This window comes from Hakea prostrata, chromosome 7 (genome assembly GCF_041222555.1).
Source record: "Hakea prostrata isolate BN-2017 chromosome 7, UWA_Hpros_2, whole genome shotgun sequence".
Lineage (NCBI taxonomy): Eukaryota > Viridiplantae > Streptophyta > Magnoliopsida > Proteales > Proteaceae > Hakea > Hakea prostrata.
The window spans coordinates 22,825,321-22,842,227 of NC_142606.1; the positions used below are offsets into that span (position 1 = coordinate 22,825,321).

Sequence of the window (16,907 nt, forward strand, 5' to 3'; positions counted from 1 at the left end):
TGACATTTTGTAACAGGATCTTTAAAATCAATGGACAATCTTATCGATTATATGTCAATATTCAGAAGAAAAAAAAATTACATCCCAATGGTTAAGGCCTTAAAATGTAACATTCCATATGTGGTTAGAGAGGAGAATATGCATGGAAGAATTTATGAATTATATTACAATGGGATTTTGTAGTGGAATCTTCAAAGTCAATAGACACCTCCCAAAGGGGGGTTGAAATCTAGTTGAAACATTGACAAAATTCGCCAATTTGTCAAGTTCGCCAAGGGACGAACCAACAAGTTTTACCGAACTTTCATACCTTGGTCTGAAATACCCTCAACATCAAGGATTTGGAATCCCAGATCCTTTCCACCCAGGTGGGCTACCATCCCATCCTCCCACCCTCAAGTTGGGCCTAACAGGTTGACACAAGCCAACTTGTGAGGGTAGGGGGATGGGAGGATGGGTAGTTGGGTGGAGAGCATCTGGACTCAAACACTAGGTATTAGTTTACAGGTATTTGAATGCATATCATCAACATAGAAATTGAATTTGGTTTTAGTATATAGGTATCGAAAGTATTGGACAATAGTTACCCTTAAAGTTCTTAAAAGCTAGATTTCCGAACTTCATTAACCCCTCTTCATATCATGTAATCAATACGGTATCAAATTAGTATCAATATTGTTTTTTTTTTTTTTTTTTGGATGAGGTTCATCCGGGCCAGCTTACGCGTACCACGATTACATCCTCAAGAGAGATTTTATATATATAATTAATGCCGCCGAACAAGTGCGAAACTAAGATGTTGATATCTAGAGCCATGTTTTGCATTGCTTCTTTCAGACCATATAATGGGAAGAACTCAGAATCCGAAAAAAGAAGGGTTTGAATACTCTTATAAAGTTTACCAAAACCAAAAGAAAAATAATACTCTTATAAAAGCCTTATTGGTGACCCTTGCACCATCACACATTATAACACACTCTTGATTTGGTTTTTACCAAGTTACCCCAAATCTGGTCCATATCATGGACCTGATTGGTTTACTTGCTCCATGGATTTACTTATTAGGCTGAAGACTGTTTGATAAAATTGTTTTGTTTGAGGTGATTTTTGAAACATAAATAGAAACTTATGAAAATTTCTCATTCAAGAAATAGTTTTGATTAGTTGTTGCATTTGTTTCTCGAAACAAAATTTGGGTGTGAGCTATGTTTAAGTGAAAGAGTTTAGAGAGGGTTATTCATAAAATTTGACATTTTAAATATAAAATTCTATTGAAACCCGGTTGATAATATTTTTGGTTCAAAAGTAAGTTTTATCAAAAGCTTAAAAAAATGTAATTATTTTTAGAAACAAGTAAAGTTTTTTCTAGTATTTTTCAAAGTAAAAACACTTGGTGGCTTATCAAATGGGTACAATATTGATAATCAATCTTACAAGGTCTCATTTTTTAATTTTGATATTCATCTTGTTGTTGGGTTTGGGGTTTCCTTTCACATGGAGGATGGCCGATTATTGGTAGATGGCTTATATGGTTGAAGCCAGGTGAGAGATTTCGGTGGAGTTCGCCGGTTTGCTACTTGGCGAACTAGGCAAACCAGTGAAATCTCGCTGAAAGTTCGCATGAAATCAAGCTCTAAAGTTTGCCACAGAGAAGAACTGGAAAATGAAGAACCAAACTTGCAGACTTCAAAATTTTAAAAAGATGAACTCATTCAAGAATGACTAAGCGTGGCCGTAACTGGGTAGAAAACAGTATTTTACTGGGAAAAAAAACTGGGTAGAAAATGGTATTGATGGAGGCGAAGCAGAAGACGGTACTGATGGAGGCGAAGCAGAAAATGGTGGTTCATCGCTGACTCTCCTAGGGAAGCCAGTTGATGATCTTGCCAAACACCAAATCATTGTTCTCTTGAGGCTCACCAACAATTTGATGCAACATGTCTAGGTATATCTGAAGAGTTTTTTCATTGTTGGAGGCACCGATACAACTCTTCCATGCAGGCAGGATTGCACACCTTATCCTCTTTGCCGTGAATAATCAGCAGCGGTAGGTTCACCTCAAACCTCCCTTGCAAAGTTGCAACTCACTCGAAAACCCTCGAAGTTCTTGTAATTCTTCATCTACTCTCCAAAGTTCGCCTGATTTCAACTAATCTTTTGCTGGTTCGCAAAAAATCAGCGATCTTCCGGCGACTTCAAGAAAAGTTCAATTACGACCTCTATTTATATCTCTCATTACCGAATTTTGGCAATTTTTAGCTATATGTTTTACCCTGGGTTGAAGCCATATGAAGGAGTAATTTTGTCTTTTGAATAACTCCTTAAGAGGATTTTACTTTAAGAATTTATGTCTTAACACATTTTAAGAAAATATGATCAGACTAAAGTAACGGTAAAATATAAAAACTTAACAGTTAAATGATTAAAAAGTAACTATAAGTAACTTGTAATTTCTCACCTTCAGTAGTGCACTCAATATGTAATATTGACATATAAGTAACAACATTGAAAAAAAAAAAAAAAAAAAAAAAACTCTCCTTTTTTGGGTCAAAAATCAAAATCCTCGTGGATTGAATCAATCACACTGAAAATCAGTGTTTGACTAATATTCAGATTTTTTGTCAGGAAAAAATATAAAAAAGAGCGATTTGTCCCATTGTGAACTTATTTGTTTCAGATGCAGTTGAGTCTTGACCATGGCGCTTCTACTCACATTAAGAAAAGCATGGATGACCAGATTTCCTTAGAAAAATAAAACATGTGACATTCAAGGATTCTTTTTTATTTATTTTTCTTTGAACTGATAGCCACTTTTCCTATGTTTTTCTTCGTTAATAACTGCTGCTTTAGATAGGTGGCGGGTCAACTTGTTTTATGTGAGATCATGAATTCAAATTTTCTGAGCAATCACTACTTACGCCATAAGCTTTCATATCTAGTTTCAACCAAGCAGAGTTTAGAGAAAGTGATAAGATAGAGCAAAATAATTAATTAATCTTTAAAACTCATCTAGAAACTTATGAAATCTCTAATCTTCTATTTCCAAATCCAACTTTATTAGGCCATAATTGGCATATCAATATATCACTCATATGTAACATTAATCAAAATATGGAACGATGCATCATTATGAGATGTAAGGGTCATTTTTGATCGAGGTGAAGAAAGAGAGATAAAAATAACCATGTCGTGTAAATGCAGAGTTGATAGAGTGGTAAGATTCATAATTTTCAGTGGAGAGGTCGTGGGTTTTACTCTTGTAGATGGCATATTAATTATATTACAATTACTCATTTGAAGATATGGTCAAGGTGCACGCAAACTAGCTGTAGATGAACTTTAGAACGTTGTTGAGTATAATAGTTTGCTAGTCTTTTTCTTTTAATTTTTCCTTTTACTTTTCAGAGTTGATCGGTAGACGGTAGATATATATGTATTCATAGTATATATATATATGTAGAGCTATAAATGTGTTGCATCTAAATTTGATTTCTCGTATAAATCACAATCGAACTTGAACTTGTTCAAATTACAAACAGTATAAATAGACCTTGTTGATTTGGAAGTCGCCTTTGGTGAGTAAGTCAAATTACGAAAACAACACTACCTCAAAGATGGGGGTGCAAAGAGCTCTAGGCAGGGTTGTCAAGAGCTTGAGGGGACTAATTGAGATTTATGTTTCAATGGAATATGGAAGGGGTTTATATATAGAGTAACGTGATCACTATGAGCTGTAAACTCGTAAACTTATTCAGTTAGGGCGGGGTTTTCTTCTTAGATTGACATGAGTATTCTTTCTTGCCTAAGTTTCAGTTCAATCCCCATGGATACTCTACTCGACGGGTATGACATTTGCAGCAAATATGGCATCAACTATCTAACATTGTTTGGGTGCTTTGCAATTAATGCACAACACACTGTCCATTTCCAAAAAGTGTATTATCACACTTATGCAAAACGGACGGTTGAGATCAAAATCTCGGTCTATATCTCGATCTTGACTGGTCACTGCACAATGCTCCGCATTAATTGAAGTCGAGCTCCCGAGTATCTCACTCAAAGTGATTACAACACTAAATCTTTAGATTCACCAACAATCCTAGGATTTCCCGACCTGATTAACTTTTCCCTTTTTCATCCTCAGTTGTGATCCCTAGGGCAAGTCATGTCTAAATCCTAGGGAAGCTAGATTTCCTGATCTTTGGTCCAGTCATCTTGAGCATAATGCATGATTGGTTAGGATCAACTCAGTTCGACCACCGATTCAGGACTAAGCTCTATTCTTGTGCAAAATGACACAATAAGATAGATAAACTAAATCCACTTTTAAATTCAGATTTATAGTTGTTTAGGGGTCCAAATCTGTTTGACAACTAATAAAATGTGGGTATGGAAATGATATTATCATTTCCCCAACAAGTACCCAATCATGTTTATTTAGTAATAGTGTAAGGATAAATGAGCATGAATTTAAAGTGTGTTGTTTGGTTGCCAAAGGGGTTGTATTGTAATGTTACCCATTCATTGTTTATTGTGTTTTCCTTATATATATTTGGAATAGAAACGAGCAAAATTATGTATGTGTATTCTTATTTGTTTTTTTGCAGTTCTCTTTATTTCTGAAATGAGTAAAGGCTTTCTTATAGTGATGAGCATACTTTGCCAGTATTTTTGAAAAAAACAGAAGAACATTATCATCCTTTTAACATCAAAATTTAATCTTTAACAAAAAAAAAGAAAAGAAGTGATTTAATAGTTTTCAATTATGAATTAGATTAATGTGTTCAATAAAAATCTAATTTTGAGGTGTTTGTATTTTTTAAACATAAAGTGGGGTCAATGCTTTAAGGCTTTCATTTTGACGTGTTAAGTATAATTTGCTCTGAAAAATAAAATCTTCTTATTTTAAAACCTTAAAAACTTAAATTTATTAATTATATTATTTTCTCCAATTGAAATATTTTACTTATATTTTATCATACATGATTCAAGACCTAAAACAATAAAAAACACTGACATTTTCTGTTTCTTGATTACCCAAAAAAAAGATCTGTTTTTTTCTTTTAACAGATTTTTTTTTAAAACAGATCTTTTTTTGGGTAATTGAGTTTCCCATTTTCTCTTTATTTTTTGGTAGACTTTTCCCATTTTCTCACCAACCAAAGCTTGAAGGAATGGAAAATAACATATCACGTCAATACCAAAGAAAGGCCAACGCCAGAGATACATATTAGTATTACAGATGGAGAGAGTGCCATTTCTCTTCCATGCTTTAGTTTCCATCTCTAATAAATAGATCTTTCGGTGAGGGAAAAAGCTGCAATCCTGAAATTTATAGACAACACCTCTGAGAGAGAGAGAGAGAAGAAGAAGAAGAAGATATGGGTTGGCTCACTCGATTTCTGGCTGCAGTAGCTTTCCTGGCTTTCGGAGTCCTCTTCTCTCCAGAAACATTTGGATCAAAATCAGAAGGTGGGTATTCGTCGAGCCTCATAATCTCTCTCAAGCTTGCTCATCTCTTGTCTTTCGCTACCTCCTTTGGTGCTGCTCTTTGGGTTACCTTCATTGGCGGAATTATCATGTTCAAGTAAGCATTTTTCTTTGATTTTATTAATTTCTTGATGTTTAGGAGATGGTAAAGCTGTTATCACTTATTTGATTTGGTCAAATTTCTCCTCTCCTTGATTGTGTAAAACACAGGAATCTGCCGAGACATCAGTTTGGAAATCTACAGAGCAAGATGTTTCCGGCTTATTTCTCGTTGGTTGGGGTTTGTTGTGCGATATCGGTGGCCTCATTCGGTTACCTTCACCCCTGGAAATCTTCATCGTCTGCGGAGAAGTATCAGCTTGGGTTTCTGATTTCATCCTTCGCTTTCAATCTTACCAATCTGCTTGTCTTCACGCCCATGACAATCGAGGTAATCCTCTTTATTATGTCAACCCAGTAACCTTTTAGGGTTTTTAGGTTAACTGGAAACCATTTTAGGAGAATCAATCAGAAAGAATTCCTTTCACTGGGTTGTTTTTATAGGGTTTAACCCTTCAATTGCAGTTATCTTTTCATTGACCTAGGCTTTCCTCCAAACCCTAGAACTTTCGAGCAACGATGAATGATCATCATAAGAGATTTTTTTATTTTTTATTTTCATTTCGTTTTTTTACACTATGTTGCAAATTGTGAGGAGGAATTGGATAAGCTAATTGATGGGCTTCCTATTATGATGCTGAGTAATTTCATGTGTTGGTGTTTTTGGGTAGATGATGAAGCAGCGACACAAGGTGGAGAGAGAAGAGAACATTGGAGAAGAAGTTGGGTGGACGAAGAACAGGGATGTAGCCAAGGTTAATCCAAAGCTAGCGGCAATGAACAAGAAGTTTGGAATGATTCATGGGCTTTCATCTCTTGCCAATATTATGTCCTTTGGTAGCCTTGCAATGCATTCCTGGTACTTGGCTGGAAAATTAAACCTTTGATTAGAGGGCTCACGGTTGTTTTTCATGCCAACTGCTCATTTGTTCTTCCCCCTGTCAACCATCTTCAAGCCCAGCTCTGTCAAAACTGTTTTGTACTAGGTAAGTGTCTTTGCTGCAGGTGGTGGTGAATGGATAAACTGTTCTTGCTTCTATTCTGATTACTTTGGCTTATGGGTTGACCATAATTGAATAAATCCATCATATTTTAGAGAGAGAGACTTTGAAACTAAAGATAAAGTGAGTTTATGAATCTCTGTGCAAACTGTTTCGTTGCAAGTTGCAACCTGTTCCTTGGCAGCAGAATCTGGGTGAAGCAAACAATACACTTAAAATGCTTGATGCTTCTGTGTTAGGGGATCATTCTTTGTTTGGAACTGGGTGTTTGACAAATCCAATCTAGAAATATTTTTCAATTGAGCCCTTGATATGAAAAATCTTGTTTTAGTAAGGGTTTGGGACAGGAGAACAAGGGAGAGGGATTTACAAGTAGGGTTGGGGCTGATCTCAATAGATCTTCACTATATGGATTAGTTTATCAAGTTTCTGTTTCTCGAAAAGACCTGTGTTACATGTTTTGTAAGTGCTGTTCTTCAGACCACTTTCCTCTCATTTATACAGCCAACTCTTGGGCTGAAACTCATTCTTACATGACCAACCTCCTGCTGTTCCTTCAAATGATTTACTTTATCCTGCTTTTATAAAATGTGTATGACATGGATCCAATAGTTAAGGTTGGAGGAATTGTTCAGAGCTTGACCAGTCACTTATTGCCCTGAGTGAGGATTGATGGGCATGGAATAGTATTTTGTGAAAGGCTTCTGGTCAGTTACTGCAGGCACCCATGTCACTTAGATTTCAATATTCTTGGGTTTGATAGCTAAGGTACATCTCTTCGAGAGTTATTGTAAAAGTTTGGCATGGGAGACAGATTTGCCTGCTCCAGCACCAGAACTCGTTTGGTTCAAAGCATTTTCAGTCATGCTTGATGGGATTGAGTTGCAGGGTGATGGATTTTTCGGTTAATTATGTAGTAGTACTAGGAAGCAGGTGCTGAACTAAACTTATTTACCGTGCTTCTTTAATCCTCCACATAGGAAGATTGACCCCAAGCACTCTGATTTTGGGCTTGTCACTTTGCTCTAACTCTTCCCACTTTCTGGCGAAAGGTTTCCAAAACCATGTTAGCAAGTTGCAGGTCAGCTCCTGCCCTGTTAGAATTTTGACTTTTAGTCATGCTCGATTAGAAGACAAGATGCCGAGAAAGGACGTTCATGAAAAGAAAAGGTTATGAGCTCAAATTTTCAGACTTATTTGTTAAGAAAAAAAAAAAAAAAAAACTATAAATCTTTTTCAATTGGGAAACTGGGAGCTGTATTTCGGCATGCTTCTTTGCAAGCCCTATAACAAATTTAATGTCCCTGACCATAACACCATAATCCATTGAGGTCAACAGAAATCATATGAAATGTAATTCTTTATATATAGACGATTAAAGGAACACAAACAAGATGTTTAAACCCAATTCTCTCTCTCTCAGTTTCCTTTTCCAGATAATTCTATCTATCTTTCATCCCTTTCTTTTCTTTTTTTGGCACAAAGAGGGTTATTAAGTCGGGGATGAGGATATTAATATACTTTAGCAAGAGTTGAATCCGCGACCTTTTCACTAAGAAGTGTTGGTTTCACGATTAGAACAGCTCTGCACTGGCCTTTCACTCCCTTTCTAATCCCAATCTTCTTACTCTAATCCCTACCTTCTCTCTACTTCTATCGCGAGCTTTGTGTTGGTCAGGGCCAATTCTGCCCGTGATGGTTTTATTGGCACTTCCATGAAACAGTAACAGCCCCAAGAGGAACTACATTTGAAATAATGGAGAAGGGCTCCAGTCATCATTAAAGGAAGACAGCAAAGTTGATCGCCTCCATGGTAGTTGCACCATTCCAATTAATTAAGAAAGAGACTAAACATTGGTTGAAAAAACATTAAATTCGTCTCCAAAAAGAATAGACTAAACATGTGTAGATGAACAGTAATTATTCATATTAAGGTATTTTTTTGGTAAACTAAATATTCATTTCTAGTTAAGGATAGGGACTAACTAGGAACGAATGAATTAGATTGGCATGCCTCTGGGTGCTCTTGCTTTCGATTTTGATTACATGTGCACACAATTTTGTATCTTGAGGTTCCTATGAATATGATTTTAAATGTATTGAAGCAACTATTATTGCGGACGTAAATGATTGGCTTTCTCTCAACCTGTGTTTGATTGTAAGTTTGTAAATATTTTTTGTTTTTAATATAAATAAAAAATAAATAAAAATCCTATTATATATTCTTATTTTATGTGGAAAACAGCAAAGTACAGCTAGAGGCTAATGGGTGCTGATAATAACTGAACCACTATTCCACTGGGTGGCCCTCTTTTACAATCCAGATTTGTCTCTCTATAACTGAACCACTCATACTTTGGCTCCACTCTTAATTGATCACTGTTCTAGAAATCAATGTAGAAGGCATCAAAATTTTGCTCTCCTATTGGCTCCAATTGGGTGATGGTGGTGGATTTTGACCTGCCATAGATTTACAGTACAATCTACATAATTCTAAGTTTGGTGATTATCGATCTGAACGGAGGAAGTTGGATTTGAGTTCAGAGGAGAGTTTACTTTTAAGCATTAATAAGACAGGTGTAAAAAGAGTTGTTCACTAAGAGGATTTCAATATAGGTGTAAAAGGAGTTGTTCACTAAGATGATTTCATGTGGGTTATCGGCTTGAATATATTTTTTTTAATCAGATTCCATAGGTTGCATCACAAGGAAGAAATGTAGAGACAGTGATATGGATTAAAGGGAAAAATGGTCATATTTCACCTTCCAAGAATAAATCAATAATATAGTCATTTATAATTTATTTTCTCCTCAAGTAATTAAGGAGCAAAATCAGATTCCTAATCAAGTTTGGAGGAAGATTTGAAATGTCAAGACCCCCCCCCCCCCCCCCCACAAAGGAAAGGTGCGAAGCTCTTCTTATAAAGAGCTTGTTCGAAGGGGCTACTTTTCCAAGGTATTCAGTCTTCACGAAGTCAAGTAATACAGAGAGCATGCCAACAGCTTGAAGAACTATGTATACCTGAAATACAAGCATTGAAGATTAAAGGCAAGAGAGCTTTCATGGTGATTCAACAAAAACAAAGTACACAGAATCCTCCAAGTTTGCAACCATGAAGGATTCAGAAGGGGACCTTGGTTTTGTTGTTAGGAACTCAAGAGTCAAGAGAGGAGGTGTAACTGGTCGCTTCTGTCCCAGACCAAAAGGGAGGCAATGGCAATGCATGAAGGTATGCTGTAATGCTTTGTCGGAGGGGAGGATTTCAAAGACTTGGTAATAGAATCTGATTCCCAATTGCTGGTTAAGACAATTGAATCATCTCTTTATTAGGAACATTGTAGGAGATCAAATTTTTAGCCACAAAGTTTATCTCTTGTACTTTCTCTTTTTTTTTTTCCAAGGGAGACTAACAAGCTTTGCTGGCTCTATAGCCAGGATGGCAGTCATCCTGCCAAAATCTTTTGATAACACGTTTATGGTAAGTTGGCTTTAACAATTGGCTAGCCATGCCACAGATTAACTGGTTAATCAGTGCTGGTTATTTTTGCAGCAGAACATATGAATTATGAAACTTGAGCATCACGTTGAACTTGAATTCATTTTCATACTTGTGTCTTTGGTTAGTGTCACCGGATATCAAAACCATAAGCTTTGTTTTCAGCCATGAGTTCCCATATGACATACATGCCCTTGGGTCGGGTGGGCCAGCATTTGCCAGGTCCTTTGGAGTGCCCATTGTACCACGTGGTTGTGCTAGGCTCATCGTAGACCAAACAAGCAACAGACAGTATATCTAGTCGCACATTAGATATGAACTTGAACTTGAATTTGATGTCATACTTGTGTTTTCTTTTAGTGCAATGTATTACTTTTGCAGCAGAACATATGAAAATTATCACATTGAACATGAATTTGTGGTCATTTCTGGGTCTTATCCAGGGTTTTCAAGAACAGATTCAGGTCTTATGAATCGAAGATGAACCCACTTCAATCCACTACAATCAGCCTCTAAACAGCTTTACAGGGTTCTGCCCTATTCTGGGTTTTATAAGAATATCATTTTCTGGCAGTGTGATCCAGTGAACTTGAGCAATCTAAACTTCAAGGATCATTCAAGAGACCAAACCAAGAGACCAACCAAAAGACCAACGTGGAGAAGAATAAGAAAATGGAAAACATAAATCCAAAATGTCAACTTCAGCCCAACCACCTGATTCGGATCTAATGTAACATGTTCACCCCAGGCAGTAGAGCAACCTTGCAACATAAATTTAGTAACAGACTTCATGATAACATATTTATGGCAGCCTCACAGGTGACAGCAAGTAACAGACTTCAGATCCACATGTACAAAGGGGGGCCAAAAAATAAAGGCCCTCTGTTTTCATTCATAAAATTGTATGTTTGTTCTTTACATTCCAGCTCCTCTCTTGCCCTTTCTTTCGAGAGAAAAATATTTGTAAAACCAATGAATAAAGAATAACCTCCCTTTCCAACAGAGAGTTGCTTCAACCTGTACAATTTAACCCCCTACCTATTCGCTAGTTCCAAAACTAAGATAATCAGATACATAGCTCTTTCTTATTCAATGGAAACCGAACAGAGAATTTGTCCTCAATAGCAACTGTAAAGGGAATAGAAGCAGGACAAGCAAATGCAAGTGCTGTGATGCAACCAACCTACTGAACCGCTTCAATGCTGGCCTCCCATCCCTGAAGATACCAGACCAGCTGGGCAGGTGCCGAGCCCACTGACTCATGTTGCCCGATGCGACATGCTTATCCACACTGATACCTGCATTGATGATCTTTGGAGCCACAAGGAGCCACCACATTTGACGCCGCTGTTCCCTTTTAGCCTTTCTGATACAATGAAGCTCCTGTCGGAGCACATGATGCACACACTTCAAGTAAGATCTCACATCATGGTCCCTGAAAATGGCTCCATTGGAGCCATAAGCTGATAGGTCACTCAGGATCTCAAGTGGGTGAGGCGAGTTCAAGAACTCAGTTTTTGCAGCACAGAGCTGCTTCTCTGCATCAGATGAATCTGGCCTGGGGCCTTTTAGAAGGTATAGACCACTACCAGTGGGTAGAAGGTGGTGGTTTGGAGAAAAGTTGTCCTCTGGCTGTAGGATTAGTAGCTCCCCCATGGGTTCATACAACAGTTTCTGTCACAAAAAACCACAACAAAATGTCAATTATTGCCCATACTCAAACACCAATCACTGTCAAAGTCAAATAAGTAACAGAACATAAAGAATTTCCAGAACAAGTAAACTCTTGTCAAGAGAAACCAATGGGATTCAAAACTTGATTCAAGGTTATTATAGCATATTATTTGTGCACAGCTGAGTCAATAATCTAACACATTAATTGTAAGTTATTGGCGTAGAAATACCAAGCCACAACCAACTAGATCAAAGTTATAGTCAGTTGCTCAAAACAGACCACAGTTTTCAAGGGAGACTCAAAAGAAATGAAAAGTTCACATCAAATTTGAAAAATAAACCTAAATTAGCAATGTTACAAAATGTAGCAGTAAAAGACAATACCTGATCCTTTAGACATGGGTGGTTACTGAAGTTGGAATTAAGAGCCTTGAGAAATCCAGCAATTTGATTGGGGTACATGCAAGAGAAAGCACGGGGTACAATGTCTCGGTGCAGGGTAATTGCTTTGACATGACTCTGTGGCAAGCCAAACTTCTGCAGAAGTTGATCCCCTCCACACATGATAGATGGGGCACCAAATGTTATTACAGGAAGTAAGGAGGATGATGAGACTTCACCCCGTATCAACAACATGAGGTTTACGAGCAAAGACAAGCTACCCCCAAGAGAATGCCCAGTGAAGCGGAATGTTGCAGAATCACCATGAGACTTTAGGTGGGCATGGACTTCAGGTAGCATCTGTTCATATATACCTTTGGCAGTTTCATAAATCCCTCTGTGTACAAGTACATCTAGTCCCTGAACCACAAACAAATTAATCGTCAGCTAACAATTAGCATGTTTTGATCTCCTAACTCCAACTGTAAGCCACTTTGAAGAGATGACATGCTAGGATGCATTATCCTATCAAATGAGGTCCCTAACTACTCCAAGTAAATTCAGATTTCTACCTCAAACTGGATGGGTTCAAAGAGAAGATTTGCTTGCCAAGAAGCCATTGACTCCGAACCCTGCACATTAAAATAGTGAAAGTCATATTACAAGACACAAATAAAATGCAATATCATAACTCATGAAAATCTGCAGTAATTTTTGTTCTCCTACCAGATTCTGATTAGTTGGTTATGATAAATAAACAGACAGAGGGAAGGTGCACAGAAGTCCAATGGTTGGCTACCCTCTGGGTGCGAAGGACCATTTACTAATGTTCAAATGGATAACCAAGACATCAGTTTACATAATAGTTACAGTTATATCTATTACCTATTTTTATCATCATTTACTGATCGACAAAACAGAGTCAACACTGTGATCAAATAGAGAAACCCCTGATTTTATCTTTTCGAGGTTGATCCAAGTCTAGTTATCCTATGGTACAAGTCAGTTGTCAGTTGATAAGTTATTTTTACCTGAATAACAAAGAATCTTGTCCCACTGCGATCATCATCACATATGAACCACTCACAAATATTTGAGTTTGCTGAGTTCAAGTCTTTTGCGACAGCTTGCTTTCTTTCCTCTTTTGCAGCCACCACAGCTGTTACTGAGTTAGTAGTCGCCATAAAAGAAGCCTCCTCTGAGCTTGTTACATTGATATCATCATTGGAGCCTCTATCTCCAGGGGAGACCCCTGTTGCAGCCTCTGAGGACATAAAAGGAGGAATTCTTTTTGTTTGAGCATGCATATAGGAAGCAGCAGATGCAACAACCTGATACGCAGTGGATGCGCTAATACCAAGTATTTTCTTCTTCATCTGCCCCTCAATATCTGATTCATTTTCGGGCTCTTGAAACTGTGCTGGGGTCATCTTTTCTTTCCCACTTTTTGACTGCATTCTCTTCTCTATTGAGGAAGTAACAAAACGCAGGCCATGAAATTTCAGGAGTTTCGCCGGCTAAATAATAAGAGGGAAAACAGGGAAAAGAAAACAAAGACAAAGTCGTCAATAAATTAACTGAGCAACTATAATCAAAACAAAAACTCCACAGATCAGGACTATGGCTAATTAAAATGCAAATTGGGTTTTGAAAATGGTATCTAGGTTGCTCGATTTGTTGTCTGAAATACAAAATAATCAGTTCAGAAAGCTCAAAAATCTCAGAGAAAAGGAAGCCAGGAAGTAGAAAAACCAATTGGTAATAACAAAAATCTAGAAAAGAGGTATAAGCATAGAGATTTTGGTTTGGCAATGGGGGTGTACCTTGATTTTGGGTATGGTATAAGCCATGTTCCCCAAATACGACATTCGAGCATACAATTTAGTTTCAGCCAAGGGTACCCGGCAGAGCAACCTGGAGAAAGAGTCCTTATCAAATTTGATCTCCTGCTCAGCCTGTCCTTCCTGTTCGTTCTCGCCATCAACACCACAAACTCCGGAATCTTCTCCACAAGAACATCTACTCACCGCAACCTCGTCCGACCCCAATTTCTCTACTCCAGAATCATCTCGTTCCGATTCTTCCGACCAAAGAGACTTTACACGGAGAATTTTCATGACCCAACTTTCCTTTTCATCGCTGGACGGCAATGGCTCCTTCTGGTTCTGGTTTTTGTTCTCGTTCTCCTCCGGCGGTCGATCACCACCGATAACTTCTCCATCTTCCCCATTCCCAACGAAAACAACAGCATCGTCCTGGGCAACACCGTCATTGGGCTTCCCATTCCGATCCTCAGGCCAGAGAGGTCTGAAAGGGAACATGAAGGGAAACCTCGAGGACGAAGAGGGTATCTGAGACGAAACTTCGGCGTTGGATTTCTCAAGTAAAATTCCATTAGATTTGGTTGAAGCCCCATCCCCAGAACGTCCTAGAGCGCAGACATGCACCGGGTGCGTACGCCCTTCGACAGACCTGGAAATGGAGATGGGCGAAGCGTGAATCCCTTGTTTGTAAAGCAAACTATCCATTCTTGATTCTTCAGTAGTTCCGTCTAATTATAACTCTGTGTTTGATTCTTTCTATCTACAGTTTCTATACTTCTCTAGAAGAAGAAGAAGAAGAAGAAGAAGAAGAAGAAGAAGAAGAAGAAGAAGAAGAAGAGAATCCCAAATGTTAGGAAGAAGAAGGTAACTATAAGTCTATAACGTAGAACTGGAGAACAATCTTTGATACAGTTGAAGAAGAGAGGAAGGTGGCGAGCATTAAAGAAGCCGAGAATGAACCAATAAATAGATGAACCAACCTCCCACCTTCAGAGTAACGTGCCTGTCTCTCTCTCTTTCTCTCTTTCTCTCTTTCTCTCTATCTATTGCTTTGCGTCTTATAAAGGGAAAATTCGAACCAAACCGTCACCAACCGCAACGGCTCCTTCGTCTTGTGCAGTTGTCCCTTCCCAGCAAAAGCCAGGTACCCATTTCTTCCTTGTCTTACGGGATTTTCTTCTTTGACATTTTGACCTTAATTTCTCAAATAAGTTAAGGATAATTACTTGTGCCTGTTGTTCTATTACTTAATTACTAATTCAACTTTATTCTTTAAATTTTTTTTTTTTTAATTTTCTATTAAATTAACAGCTTGTCAAGATTAGATTTATATTATCTATTTTGCCTTTTTTTAGAACTAAGAAACTAGCCAATGTAGATTTGTTCTAGTGGTTGAAACCATGGTCCGACATGTCTGTCCGTGTCGTCGTGTTGGACCATGGCGACACGGCGACTCGGGCGACATGTTGCCAAATGTCGGCTGACTTTTGGGTTTGAAGGGTATTTCAGGTCATTTTGACCTAAAATTTGACGTGTAGCCTAATTTAAGGCTAATAAACACATTGAGAGTATTATTTTGACATATAACATCACCTAATCTAAAATTTATAATTAGAACATGTCGGCTATATGCGGGCAAAAACTGGAAGTTTGGAAAATTCATATAAACTAATGTAAATATGTAAACAGAACACAAATACACAACTAGTAAATAGATCTACTAAAGTTTACAATTCATTATACAATTATGTTGAGTATGACTCATGCTTCATATATTGTTGTCGACGGACACGGGGTCTAAGAGGTCCTATGTCACTTTGGCAAAACTCGAATGAAAAATCGGCGAAAAACGAATGAAATATTGTTATATATGCGAATGTAGCGATATATCATCGATTTTTCGGCAATATATCGACATTTCGGCGATATATTGCAGACATAATATACCATGGTTGAAACCAATACCTCTTAGTGAAAAGGTCGTGGGTTCGACTCTCATTGAGGCAATATCAATATCCCCATCCCCGACTTAATACCGATTTTTTAAAAAATATTATTGGTTCAATTTTGCAGCTTAGTTTCTACTTTCTTTCTTTTTTTGGAGGGGGACTCATGTTTATTCGATTCAACTTATGCATATCTTGATGACATCCTCACAGTTAACTATTACATATAATTTAAATATAAGGCAAGACTTTGCTCTTGGCCCGAATGAGATTCGAACTCTAAACTTACTTGAAAGTGTTATTTTTTACCAACTAAATCACTCCTTAAGATTAATTTCGTAATCCAACTTGTCATACATGAACTATTTGGTACAATTTGAGTCACACATATGGAATCCAAAATAATATTATATCAATTTACAAAATTTTGAGTAAAATTATATTATGGCAAACTTGGATATCAACTTATGTGATTATAAATGTCATCAATGCTTTGTTTGGTGGCCTTTATTATTGGTCGAAGGTTTAGCTTAATGGGTTTTAAATAGGCCAGTGTTTAATGTAGAGAAGTTCTTTTTTTTTTGGTTGCCATAGAGAAGTTACTGAAATCATGTAAACAGATACATTTCATTTGTAGTAAAAAAAATGGTGACACAATAAAAAGTGTAGGATCCATGGAGACATGAAAAGGGACAGGAATTGAAAAAACAAATTATGTGATCCCCACACGCTTTATAGTTTAGATTAACCATGTGTTTGTTATTGGAAAAATGAATGAAGTAGATCTTGTATTTTTTTGTACTGTTTGTAGGGAATGGATACAGTTTTCCTTCACACATTCTCCTGGTTGTCCTTTTTTTTGTAGCTTGTTATCAACTCAAGTATTGTTATCCTTGTGTTTTTTTAATGTCATGTGATTCGAAATATGAAAGTTGAAAATCACATTGAACTTGAATTTTCTCCAATAACTGTGTTTTGGGTAGTGTTACATCTCAAC

At 37.3% G+C, this 16,907-nt stretch overlaps 2 protein-coding genes across 2 annotated transcripts; one reads left to right on the plus strand and one right to left on the minus strand.

Annotated features, from left to right (window-relative positions):
* Positions 1-5,221: 5,221 nt before the first annotated feature.
* Positions 5,222-6,989, plus strand: LOC149010623 (Late embryogenesis abundant protein (LEA) family protein). Its single transcript, XM_089164242.1, has 3 exons — positions 5,222-5,587; positions 5,701-5,920; positions 6,261-6,989. The coding sequence occupies exons 1-3, from the start codon at positions 5,382-5,384 to the stop codon at positions 6,474-6,476; spliced, it is 642 nt and encodes a 213-aa protein (XP_089020368.1). The 5' UTR covers positions 5,222-5,381; the 3' UTR covers positions 6,477-6,989.
* Positions 6,990-10,950: 3,961 nt separating this feature from the next.
* Positions 10,951-14,972, minus strand: LOC149010624 (phospholipase A1 PLIP2, chloroplastic-like). Its single transcript, XM_089163970.1, has 5 exons — positions 13,965-14,972; positions 13,173-13,658; positions 12,714-12,773; positions 12,145-12,561; positions 10,951-11,760 (listed from the first exon to the last, which is right to left on the minus strand). Exons 1-5 carry the CDS (start codon positions 14,667-14,669, stop codon positions 11,176-11,178), a joined length of 2,253 nt encoding a protein of 750 aa, XP_089020096.1. The 5' UTR covers positions 14,670-14,972; the 3' UTR covers positions 10,951-11,175.
* Positions 14,973-16,907: the final 1,935 nt, after the last annotated feature.

Bases quoted from the DNA above. Each gene is read 5' to 3' on its own strand.
- LOC149010623 (XM_089164242.1), top strand. From the start codon at position 5,382: ATGGGTTGGCTCACTCGATTTCTGGCTGCAGTAGCTTTCCTGGCTTTC. The intron at 5,588-5,700 runs GTAAGCATTTTT...TGTAAAACACAG, and splicing joins GGCGGAATTATCATGTTCAA to GAATCTGCCGAGACATCAGT. The intron at 5,921-6,260 runs GTAATCCTCTTT...GTTTTTGGGTAG, and splicing joins TCACGCCCATGACAATCGAG to ATGATGAAGCAGCGACACAA.
- LOC149010624 (XM_089163970.1), bottom strand. From the start codon at position 14,669: ATGGATAGTTTGCTTTACAAACAAGGGATTCACGCTTCGCCCATCTCC. The intron at 12,562-12,713 runs GTAGAAATCTGA...TTTGTGGTTCAG, and splicing joins TTGAACCCATCCAGTTTGAG to GGACTAGATGTACTTGTACA. The intron at 11,761-12,144 runs GTATTGTCTTTT...TTTTTGTGACAG, and splicing joins ACCCATGTCTAAAGGATCAG to AAACTGTTGTATGAACCCAT.